Source organism: Onychostoma macrolepis, chromosome 15 (assembly GCF_012432095.1).
Source record: "Onychostoma macrolepis isolate SWU-2019 chromosome 15, ASM1243209v1, whole genome shotgun sequence".
Classification (NCBI taxonomy): domain Eukaryota; kingdom Metazoa; phylum Chordata; class Actinopteri; order Cypriniformes; family Cyprinidae; genus Onychostoma; species Onychostoma macrolepis.
In genome coordinates, this window is record NC_081169.1 from 19,793,454 (window position 1) to 19,806,514 (window position 13,061).

The following is a 13,061-nucleotide window of genomic DNA, read 5'->3' on the forward strand; positions in this document are numbered from 1 at the left end:
ATATAAATCTAATTTAGTAGAAATTATATTGTGAGACTATCTGAACTCAAGAGGTTACTTTGATGGTTCATTACTGTTCAAAAGTTTAGGGTCAGTATGATTTTTAAATGTTTTTAAAGAAGCCTGCTATGCTCACTAAGGCTGCATTTAATTGTTTAAAAATGCAATAAAAACAGAAACTTTGGCAATTTTAATATATTTCAACTTTTCAACCTAAATACAAACACTGTCAGAAAGGACTATAAAACTATAGGATTAATCATGTCCTCATTCCAATTAACTGTCCGCAAATCCTCAGAGAACAAACAGAACCTGCCCCAGATCTACAATCTACCCCCACTCTGCTAGTTAAACGAGTGTTGGTCCAAAGTGCAACATTCTAGAAGGATAACCATGGCTATCTGTGGTTTATTCTATCACCTTGACCTCTGTGAGTTTAAATAGGCAGGCAATTGCTTTTGATAAGTACTCTGAGATCAGAGGAAAAAATGTGCATGCGTCAATCAAACTAGACTGCCAATTTATGCCTCCAGTCAAATTAACCAAAATTATAACACTCACATCTAGGCTACATAGAGTGGCGGTGTTTCATTTGTGCATTAAACAGATTCAAATAAAAGTGAACAAATCAGTTCCACTCACTGACCCCTTGACTTGAATATGTCACTCACACACCACACAATTTTAGACGTGATTTTCCGCTAGCCAACAGTTAATGAAGATCGCTGACCAAAACCAAAAATGGGGGGGAAATAGGTGGTTGTTTACGACTGTTATGTTTTAATTATATAGTTTTATAGTTTCAATCATCAAAAACCAAAATATCACAAAAATACATTTGCAACAGTATTTACAATAGCCTACATTTGTGTTATATGTTCGCATAGACAACAACAACAAAAACATTCTTTCTGAAGTATGGAGAACAAAATATAGTTTTAAATGCTTCCAAAATATATATTTATATTTTTAAAATGTACTTTCAAAAATATACTAAAAATGGCCAATAAAAATATATTTACTTACATATATTAAATACATTTTTTTACATTTTCCATATATTTTGGCTATTTTATTTTTTTGTGTATATTTAGAAATATACTATTTAAAAACAAATTTTTGCCATATGGGAACAAGTGTGTGTGTGCGTGTGTGTGTGTGTACCTGTTTTTCTATTCAGTTGGGACAGTTGGGAATCTGAATACACACAGACTCATGGGGACTCCTGTCACGGTGGGGACCTAAATTGAGGTCCCCACGGATAAACAAGCTAATAAATCACACAGAATGAAGTTTTTTGAAAATCTAAAAATGCAGAAAGTTTCCTGTAAGGGGTAGGTTTAGGTGTAGGGTTGGTGTAGGGCAATAGAATATACGGTCTGTACAGTAGAAAAAGCATTACGCCTATGGAGAGTCCCCACAAGCTAGGAGGGATACATATGGAGCTACTGGGCATGCGCACATCAATACAGCGTAATTTTTCCTCATACTGTACAACAATAATTACTATTTTTTCATTCTTGTAAGGGGTAGATTTAGGGTTGGGGTAGGTGTAGACTTTAATAATGCACAATCAAGGGTGATTGCATGAGTTTGCGTGACAGCTTCCTGTGGCCTTGACTGGGAAGCTTCCACGCCTTGCATCGCGACGCACTAAACACCGCCCGCCTCTCTCTGGCACCCCAAAACGCAGGCGGTGATTGGGTAGTGCAAATGTCTCAACTCCCCTCGTCCACCGAGCACCGGTTGAGCACATTTTGTCACTTGCGCTAGCGTTAAATGGAGGAACGTCCCTGTGAAGGGGCAACCGGAGTATATATCAGTCATGGAGCAGAGAACGGCCCTGATCGATCGAACATATCGGTAAACAATGATCAGAACCACAGTCAGTTCCAGAACGAGAAAACGCAGACGAAGAAAACAGGTTGGTAACCAGCAAAGCTCATTGTTTTTTTTCCTCTGACAAGCTTCAAATACATGTCGTAGTTTGTTTGTTTACAGTAATACAGCATTAGTTAAGTCAAATGAGGAGCATGTTTTGCTGACTGTACTGTTTGAAATAGTTATATCCAGTGTTAGCCGCAAAGCTAGCTAGCGTAAAGGGACATTGACCTTGTGCACCGGTCTCTCAGCACGCAATACACATTTCCCTGACTTATAATTCATTTAAAAACATACCTCTCCGTTTGGGTCGTTTTTAAAAGGAACGCGGCCGTCAGAGATCCAGAATAGCCTGTTAGCTCTGCCCAGTCGCTGCCACAGCAACACGAACCGGCTCCTGTGGAATGTTCCTGCTCGTAGCTTAAGCTTGTTCTGTTATTTCCTGTCCGCCATGATGGACGGCCAAATCTCACAAACTTCACCGCTGCCCATTTCTCGAACAAACCTGAATACTTTGGAAATACAATTCGGGTGACGCGGACAACTATGCTAGCTTTTGCTGTCAGAGTCGCTATTAATGTTGTTTTAGGGGTGTATGTTTGGCCAGCTTAGCTCGAATCGCGGCCTATTGCTCTTTGACAGTCATGTGAGTGGGCCTGGCAGTGACTGGGCTCGCGCTTACCGCCTATTCGAACTCGGCACCAAGTGGCCTGAATAGAACGTGTCGGAAAATTCTATAGCTCTACAGATACAAACGTTACAAAACCGTCAATGGAAGCAACCGGAAAATCCTACACACAAACTGTCAAAATGCACGCGATGACGTGTAGATTTACAAAATCTTTTGATAAAAGAATGACATTTGTTATTTTTATTTTAAAGTGCATTTTCTTGACCCCGTTTAACCTGCATTATTTATACTTGTATGCAACGAAGCTCATGGCGCCTCGCGACGAAGGCTGCTAACTCTTGTAGCACTCTCACGTATGTTTGATTTTAATCAAAAAGTGACACCGCTTTATTGTGTGCATTCTCTCCCGTGACTGCGAGCCTGTGTGTTGAAGTGCACCACAGGCGTAGGGTTAACTAACTGTAGAAATCAAAGCTATTTGGGACGGTTCTGTTGGCTATTGTGACATGAAAAAGGTTTCGCAGGAGTACACCGCTGAACATCGCTAAAACGGTTCATATTAGGTCCATAAAAACGCCTAGTGCCTATTGAAATGTATCTTTGCAGTTGTCACTTTATAAAAGCGTTGTGATGTACCAACAATCACATTTTCCTGTGGCTAATCATTCAGGCTGCCCACTTAGCATGCTAAGCTAGCTGATGACTTGGCCGGTTTGTTGACCGAATACGCACAAACGTGGTTTCAAATAAAGCATTAACATTGCTGAACAATTTTGTAAACGATTTCATGCAGTATAAACGTTGCTGAGTGCCATGTTGCGATTAACACACTTCAAGGAGGGTGACTACCACACAAATGAAAATAGCCACAGAAGCTGGCATGGCGTGAGACACAAACAAACCACACCAATGTAAGCTCACAAAAGGCATGACATGTGTTAAAGTAGTTTTTGTATTCAGATTTGCGTTTTTCATTAATTTCGGGATTTTAAGACGTGTCCACCAATGCTGGGGAACTACCCAAATATGACTGAGTACTCCATTTTGACACGTCATACCTCCGGTTAAAAATAGGGCGATGTCAGACTTGAGCCGGCCGATGAAAGCACACTTGCATGGGGTGCTCTCTTCATGCCTCATATTTTCAGCCTCCAAGGACAGAGGTCGTTAAGACCGGTTTTAGTACTCAAACCAATTTTTACCGCATTAATACATTGCACCCTTGATTTGGGTGTTACATTCCCCTGATGCCTTGTTGGTTCAGTTTGTTTACATATACTGTACAAAGACATATTTTCTTCTCTGTGAATTAATTTGAATCTGTATACCAGGTTGCCAGAATGGAATTGTTGCTAATGCCAGTCTTAAGTTCCTATGAGGACATTCCATCAGCTGCCATAAATAGTTTCCATAGAAATCATGAAGTCAAGTAGACAGTCTTGCACACTTGCTTTTTATTTTATTTTAAGGACATCCAAATATAATGATCCTGTTGCAGAGGATGTTTTTACTGTTAATTTTTGAAATTGGTAAGCAAATAAAATAAAGACAACATGTTTATTGTATATTTTAAGTTGTGTATTTGAAATATATTTTTCTATAGAAACTTTTGATTTTTTTCAAATCAAATGTATTTATATAGCGCATAGAAATGAAAAAACAAAACAAAACGATGAACAATAAAATAGTTCTTTTGAAATGTATGTCAAAGAGTCCAGAGGAAAAAAAAAATGAATTACAGTTTCCACAAAAATATTAAGCAGCACAGCCTTTATCAACATTCATAATACTAAGAAATGTTTCTTGAGAACCAAATCAGCATGTTAGAATGACTTCATGGCGTTTTCAAATATATGAAAATAGAAAAGTTACTTTAAACTGCAATAATATTTGAAATAATATATATATATACACACACACACACATATATATATATATATATATATATATATGATGCAGATATTTCTCTCACGATATATAAAAAAACAAGTTTATTTCCTTTTTTTTTTTTTTTTGTTTCATTAATTTTCTGCAGACCCAGTATGAAAACCGATGATATCTGATTTCACTTTATTGGCAGAGATTTAATTTGATAAACTAGCTCTGTTCAGATGTAGGTTGGTTATGGGTATCAAATCACAGATATTTCTTTTAATATTCCTTGATCTTGTGCAAACATTGACTAGACTTGACCCGTTCCCTTACTGGAACTTGAGATCTGATCTGGACGTTTGCCAAAAGTTGTTGGTTCAGTGGATCAATTGATGCAGATTTGCGGTTTGCAGTCCATCTATTTATTGCTTTTTTTTCTCCTCTGTGCAGAAAATGGCAAAATAAATGGAACTCTGAAGGAGGGAGAGGTGACTCCCACTTCCTTTAACCCAGACAGCTCCCTGCACCCTGCGAACAGCAATGGCGACAGACACCTGCTAGACATCAACTTGAAACCGAAGCCCACTCGACGGGCCTTCACCGCTGACTCAACAGGGGACAGAAAAAGTAGAAACACTAGCAGAAACAGCATGGACTTCAAAAATGACAAGTCCTCAGAGTTGAACACACTTGAGGGCAAAAAAGAGGCTTTGGCTACTCTGAACGGTGTGGTGTCGCTCAACTCTGTATTACTTACCAACGGTTACCCTAGCAAACCCGGAGCTGATAATGACGGCAGCGGCTCCGAGAGTGGATACACTACTCCCAAGAAGCGTCGGGCCCAGAGGAATGGCAAAGTTGGGGACAATGTGACTGCTTCTGCCCAGGGAAAAGCCATGCAGCAGGGCAACAAACAAGACCACGGGCCTGTGGTGCCGGACTCGGCCTCTGGCTCTCAGGTGGAGAGTGGCAGAACTGGTTCAAAAGTCGAGCCGCACCTAAAAGCCAAGGAACCACCTGCCTCCGCCACCCCACCTCCTCTGCCGGGGGCTGAACTTCAGCGCAAGAACTCGGACAGCAAAGCGGCTGGCAAACGTTTCGAGGATCGCTCCAGCAAGGTTAAGGTGGCTACCTCCACCAAAGAGGACTCATGGACCTTGTTCAAGCCTCCGCCTGTCTTTCCTGTGGACAATAGTAGCGCTAAGATTGTGCCTAAGATCAGTTATGCAAGCAAAGTGAAGGAGAACCTCAATAAGACTGCCCAAGCTGGCGGGGAGGCTCTCACTCCTGCTCCCCAGGTGCCTGGGAGACCGCCACAGGTCCCCATGTCTGCGGTGAAAACCATCACCTCGGCTAGCTTTACCAACGGTCCCCTGCTGGGGGAAGGGAATGGCTGTCCCCTGCCCGGCCCCTATTTCAGCGCCGGTCCTCTGCTGGCGACCCCTGCTGTTGCCGCTGAGAATGTAGCATCTCCCCCTGGTAGCGGCACTTTGGCCGTTGGAAGTTCCACAACCTCTGTGGCTGAGCCCAGAAAGCCCAGTCTGTTCGTTTATCCCGTCACCTCCTCCAATATGCAACTCTCGCTCCCTAGCGGCCGCCAAGCCGATCCCCCCGCTGCTCCGACAAATCAGAAGTCTCTGGGGGACATTTTTCAGAATCAGTGGGGCTTGTCCTTTATCAACGAGCCTAGCGCCGGACCAGAGGGCGTGGCGTGCCGCTCGAACGGAAAGGACGTGCCGGTGGAGGTGAGCTTTCAGGGAGGCTGTCCTGCTACAGTGGCCACTCAGACTTCCAGTACCTCTCAGAGACCGGATCAACCACCCTTCCCCAAGGCTCACGAGCCAGACAAACGAACTAACGCTCAGAATCTGAGTCGAGGTGCGAGCGGTGGTGCCACGGCGGCAAGTGGGGCCGTACCCGAGACCTCTGTCCCCAGCCTGGATGCCCAGAGAGATGAGACGGGGGTTCATGGTGCAATAGTGTTTTGTTCTTCCTCTAAGGACATTTGTGCCGAGCTGCCTCCCACCTCCCCAGCTGCACCTAAGGTGGCTTTGGCCAAGGACCAGGGCCATACTAAGGGCTTTGACAGGAGGTCTAGTTGGGGGTCGTTTGATCTAAAAGCTGCTGTAATTTATCACACTAAAGGTAACTCACTATTTAAGTTTCTTCTTAAGTACTTTCGCTTTATTATGTACTACAAGGATATACTGTCTTATGAATGTACATTAGAGATGGACTAATACAATAAATGTGACCCTGGACCACAAAACCATTCATAAGTAGCACGGGTATATTTGTAGCAATAGCCAAAAATCATTAGGATATTAAGTAAAGCTCATGTTCCATGAATATATTTAGTAAATTTCATACCGTAAATATATTAATATATATTTTAATATATATTTTTCATTAGTAATGTGCAGTGCTAAGGGCTTAATTTGGACCACTTTAAAGGCGATTTTCTCAATGTTTTGATCTTCTTTTTTTTTCTCAGAGTCCAGATTTTAAAATCTTGGCCAAATATTGTCATATCCTAACAATTCATACATCAATGGAAAGCTTTATTCAGCTTTCAGATGACACATAAATCTCAATTTCAAAAAATCTCCCCTTATGACTGGTTTTGTGGCCCAGGGTCACAAATGTGTTATTAACTATCTGATAGCCAATATGCATAACAGATTTTTAATTGTTCATTTTCTAATCGTTACATCAAAAACATGAATTAATGTTTTACTACTACTGATAATAATCACTTGTTTTCATTTACGGTTAGGCTTATACCATTGTAATTATAAAATATGTTTTATAAAATGTTTCGTCTCAAATTTATTTTGCCTCAGCCCCACTTTTTCATGTCAAATTACATGGAAAAAAAACACACACATTAGGTAATGTAGTCTAGTCTTACTACTTTTTTTTTTTTTTTTTAATTATTATTACTTTTAGATTACTTTTGACTCATTTATCACATAGATTATTTGAATGGGATTGTGTACAATGTTGATAAAGAGAAAGAAAATATATTCCATTCTTTATGAACATCATGAAATGCAATTAACATTACATTATAGCAGGGTTTCTCAAACTGTATGTAAGTGGTATATTCATTTAGAAAGGAAAAAACAAACAAACATAAGAATCGAAGTGAATCAATAAATTATGAATAATTTACTGTCATTTTGTGAGTAATCCATAGGCGAAAATCCTGAGGGTTGTCCCCCGTTTATTCACGTAAACATCGGATGAAGTCATTATTTTCTCTTTGAGAGAGCAGCGTGTTTCTGAGAGCGCGCGTCCGGTTTTGTGCGTGAGCAAAGAAAATCCGCGTGCGAGGGAAGAGATTCGTGCTCGCGCATTAAATTAAAATGATTTCGCGCTACAATAAAGCGCATTCGACATTTGTCATTAAAATAACGCCTTAGTCTCCCTGCTACACTAATAGTAATGGCTTTCCTCTGTGTATACATATACTTAAAATTTTAGCTGTATTATTTGTGTCCCTTTCAAAAACTGCTCTTGAGAAATGTATTCCGCCCGCCCCCACTGTAAAACGAGATTTACGCCCCTGGAGTAATCATGTAATCCATAAAAAAAAATAACCATGCTAATTAAGAGCATTTTAAAACCTAATATAATCTAATTACAAGTACATAATTTTTGGAATCTGATTACTTGATCCAGATTACATGTAATCAGTTACTCCCCAGCACTGCTGATTGGTGCCTTTATGGTCGACCCAATTTAAAAGTGTAAATGTCTGTTAACAAAAATGTAAAAAATGTGATCTCTAATGTACAACAATTGGCCTTTGTGTTATCAGTTTGTGTGCTGCAGTTAAATCGGTTTAGATTGTATCTTAAGTTGTTGCTTAGCCTTCTCAAATTAGAATGTTAAGGTTGTTACTCTTGCACACAATTGATACTGTGGGACTGAATAATATAAATAATATTTCTGTGTGGTTATATTAAGCAGCACAATAGTAGTATTTTGAAGCTTTTCTGTTAGTTGAAACGGCTCAATCCTTTAGCTCTTTCAAGTTAAATAAAAAGGACAGATCTTGATTTGAATTGTAGCTGCACTTGGGTATTTTTACACTGAACTTTCTTCTTTCTTTTCTTTGCAGAAATGGAATATATTTTGAATTTGCAAAAACAAGGTAAGCTACCATTTACCTCTTGTGTTTGTTGACACATTTATAGACGACTCTTGCCTCAGCATGTGAATAAACCCCTAAATGATTCAGCATTTAGATATTGCAACCAGTGCCCCATCTGCTCACATCCCTCAACCCTTCCCATATCATTTTTGTTTGTGGTTTTAGAGTTCCCAGCTCTCACCTACATTCATCTTTCTCACTGTCTCGCAGATCCAAATCGAGTAGTCCTCTTCAGTGAGTCATGGGACGGACCTGCTCAGTGAAGCTGTGTCTGGACACTATATCTCAGATGAACTCTGCTGCAAAAAGATGTGCTTGAGGAACATGGCTGCTGCCTCTGAACATCCTGAATCAGTACTAATCCAATGGTTTAGAAAGGACCTTGTTACCCATCAGCAGTCAAGGCTGAGCGCAGAGGAACAGAGTGCGCTTGGGAACACGGGTTAGCTGGTTTTAGAATATTAGAATGGAAGAACGGGAGCTGTGGAACTCAACTCTAATGCGGATATGTTGCTGAAGACAATTTCAATGACTTTGGGGACATACAACTCACACGTCAAACACTCATGATAACCCTGTCATGACATTTGGTTGGGTGGAAGCTTCTCCTTTAAGTACTCACGGACCTAAAGAGAGCATCCAGGAGGAAAGCATGTCACCATGTGTGCCCTCTTGAATTCAAATAATCATGTAGTGGTCACATTGAATTCATTTGGGCACAGAACCGAAGAGGGTCGCTCTACAGTGAATTAACATACTGTGGCCAGAGGAACTACGTGGCTTTTTTTGTTTGTTTGGTTTTTTTTTTTGGTTTTTTTTGGAGATTCAGGGGAATCGAACTCCATTTATGTGTGGGGGGCAGTTAGTTCAAGCCTTTGGGTTTAAATAATTGTCTTAATTTAATTTCTGGACAAGATTGGGTCAGTCCTGTTAGTGACGCGTCTCCACTTCGTTTGTTTTGTTTTTGTTGGGTTTTTTTCTTTTTCTTTTCATTGAAACACTTAAAAACTCCCAGGGCAGGTTATGAGGTACACTCGGATTGGGAAACCACACGCCCTGTAGTGTGCATGTGCAGTATGCTGCTCTGTGCGTCCTCTTTTGGAAGAGTTCAAAGTGCTATCGTTCAATAGTCTTATTGTCGTCTCTCCACGCTTCTGTCACCTGACAGCCGTTCGAGTCTCTTGCTCGTTGTGTGAGTGTGTAAACGGAGGGCAGAGATCATGCTATACTCTTTTTATCTTGAGTGTTTTATGTTTTTAATTTTTAAGTAGCAGTTAGAACCCAGAACTAATCGATAAGATGTGCCACACCACAGAGTTGCTTTAGCTTCAATGCTATAGGTACATTATGGAGGCTTTAGTTAGTTTTGGTTAAGTTCTGTAGAGCTGCTCTACGAAATGGGGTTTTGTTTTTGCCTGGAAAGGCAGTAGCGACTACTTCTGCTTCATTTGGGACTACACCACAATTTAGAGGGAACCTAGAGAGCAGTCGCTATCGAACGATCCGGACTTTTTATTTCACTCAAGAGATTAGAAGCCCCTAGTGTTTTTTTTTTTTTTTGTTTGTTTGTTTTTTTTTATTGAGCACCACAATCACACCTTTATGCTTTTTTTTTATTTCTTGTATGTTTTAATTTGTTCCTGGGTTTCCATGCTTATCGGTTAAGTGCTTGCTAAAGCACATATGAGCCTCATCAATAGAACCGCCGTTGACAGGAATTCTGCCGTTGTGTAAATGTTTCTCTTTCTAATGTCAGAAAATGCATTCTAAACTTACAGTCTATCCTCTGTTTTATCATTTCACAGATTAATTGATTTATACATACGAATCAGTAGCACTTTATGTATTATGTTCTTGAATTGTATTTCCTTAAACATTGACATATCAGTACATATTTGAAATTCTAGTAATTAATCATAGGCTACTAACTTTAACCTCTACCTAAGGACTGTCGGTCCGCAATCTCAAAAGAAAATAAATATAAACAAAAGAAAATAAAATAAAAAAAAGTGAAAAAGGAAATAAAATAAAAAAGACACTCAGGTAGAATTAGGGCAGTGTTCTTCTATCTAACAAAAAAATGCACCAACAGTGTTATTGCCAAATATGAAAAGAACGTCCCATGTTTGTACCAGCTGTTTTTTAAATTGTAACCTTTTGAGGGATTTAATTTTTGACTGAAAGCCAATGCTTGCATCTATACAGGTATCATTTGGCATCAATGTTTTCTTTACATGACCATGAAACACTGCCAGGTGAAAAGATTTAAGTACACATGGAAGACGTTAACCACACTACGTATCTGTATGTCTTTCCTTTGCAAGAGTTTTTTTTTTTTTTTTCTCTCCTCATGTTTTAAATGCAGCATGTAATGGTTTCCAATGTGGTCTGTCTTCAGAAAACATGGGATGTTTCATGATAGTTCTTAATCTGTTTCTGTTCTTGAGGTATCCGACGCCTGTTCGATGTCTTGGTTCAAAAGATATTGCAGCTGTCGATGAAACAGATGTAAGGTTGTTAAATTCATCTTTTCTAATTCCGTTTGGATTCCACTTAAAAGCTTTGTGCAATGTAGAGAAATCCTGCGATTGATAATTAGCTCGTTTCTTGGCTTTTTAGATGCACATCTCTTCATTGCTTGACTTGATTTTTTTTATTGTAGTTATCTAAATTTTGTCTTTAAACGACTCGCATAGAGCTTTTTTTTTCTTCTTTTTTTTTGATATCCAAGGGATTTGCTTAAGGAGTTACTGATGTAGGCATAATTTATAACCATCTGTTATTACGTTAAGTTAATTGCGAAATACCTCTGTGAACATGCATTGTCCCGGTATCCCTATTTCCCCTTAAAGGGATCGTTCACGTAAAAATTAAGATCCTGTCATCATTCACTCAACCTCGTGTCATTCCAAACCTCTTAGACTTTCTGACCCTGTCCCAACGTATAGTGAATGTCCCGTCTGTTTCAGACCCCACCCCACTGACTTTCACTGTATAGACAAAAGCAGTTTAAACCGGTTAGGAATAATATGAGGGTGAGTAAATAATGTCAGAATTCAGATTTTGGGTGAGCTGTCTCCTTAACTCAGTTACGTCTTTGTAAACGCTGTCAGCAGAATGAACTGAACCTGGCCTTTGTTTCAAAAAAACTCAACTCCAGGGGTCAAATGCACATATAGAGGTTCTATGCACAGAATGCAAACAGAACAGAGTTTATATTTCGGGGGGGTTGCACATTAGCTTAATTTCCTCAATTTAAATAAGCACTTAACTACCCCACAAATGATATAATTGCAATATAAATTATTTACATAAATCTTAAATAGCTCCCCTTAGTGTTTAAAGCAATGAGAGCACGTACGGATGGGAGAGAGGTACAGAGATACTTAAATGGTGTGTTTGACTGCGAAATCTGTACCGAGAAAATGCATCTTTGTTGGCATATTCAAATTTCACGTGTTTTCTTGATGTATGAATGATTCTTGTCCTGTCCTGACAACTCAACTGGTTTTTGCGTGTGGATGCATATGTGTGTTCGTGTGCAAGCATGTGTATTTGTCTTCATTCATACGCTCAATTATATGCAAAGTTAATATTGCGAACTTTTCAAGTTCAGGGTGCCTGTGTTAAGCGATATATTAAACGGAATCACATCAGAACATGAAAAACTCTTGCTTTTCCTTTTCCCCTGTCCCTACACCCCCATTACCCCCCAACAATCTTCAGTTGTGCCATGTTTTGACTGTTAAAAGTTTGAATTAATATTTCATTTTATGTTGCTCTCTCTGAATTTCCTACGGTGGATATGAAGAGGGGGTTACATTATGTCTCAAGAATCTTTGTCACTGCTAATAAACTTGTTGAAAAAGATCTTGTTCTCTTAGTCTTCTTCTGAATGTCTACTGTTAAATTTGTATTTTTCTTTTTACCTTATACAGTACCATAGCCTAACGCGCCAAATGCCTCTCCGTAACCTTGTTTTTATTTAATAAAGAAAAGAGTCAAAAATATTTTATGCTTAATCATTATGCCACAAATGCTATTTGTTCTTAACTCGGAACATTTAAATGTAAAAATACTCGAGCAATAAGCATACCTGACCTGCTCCTTGGATTTAAAGCAACACACCCACTTTCTATTTCCGTCTTGCTCTTTATAACCCTCACTTACTGTTATTATAGCATTATAAACACGACAGACGGAACCTGTGTTTTCCCAGGGAAAGTCCCAGCACCCCTCTGGCGTCTCTGAACTGGCACTGGTGTAAAGGTGAGTCAAGGGAAGAGAATGCTGGAGGGTGAGGTGTTTATAAGGACGTCGGGATTAGAGTGGTAGCTTGTCTTAAACTAAAACATTAGTACTTATTTGATTATTGGCTATTTCTTATTTGTCTAAATGTAGAAAACTGACCATACTGCCTCATGTTAAATGTTATTATTAGAGTACTTCGTAAGGAATGCTGTCACCTCAATAGGAATTTAGAATTGTAACACTAGATGTCGCTGTTGCCCATCATAA

At 39.5% G+C, this 13,061-nt stretch overlaps 1 protein-coding gene across 1 annotated transcript; it reads left to right on the plus strand.

Annotated features, from left to right (window-relative positions):
* The first annotated feature begins 1,599 nt into the window (after positions 1-1,599).
* Positions 1,600-12,413, plus strand: nufip2 (nuclear FMR1 interacting protein 2). Its single transcript, XM_058744357.1, has 4 exons — positions 1,600-1,924; positions 4,835-6,529; positions 8,511-8,543; positions 8,754-12,413. The coding sequence occupies exons 1-4, from the start codon at positions 1,780-1,782 to the stop codon at positions 8,804-8,806; spliced, it is 1,926 nt and encodes a 641-aa protein (XP_058600340.1). The 5' UTR covers positions 1,600-1,779; the 3' UTR covers positions 8,807-12,413.
* The last annotated feature ends 648 nt before the right edge of the window (positions 12,414-13,061 follow it).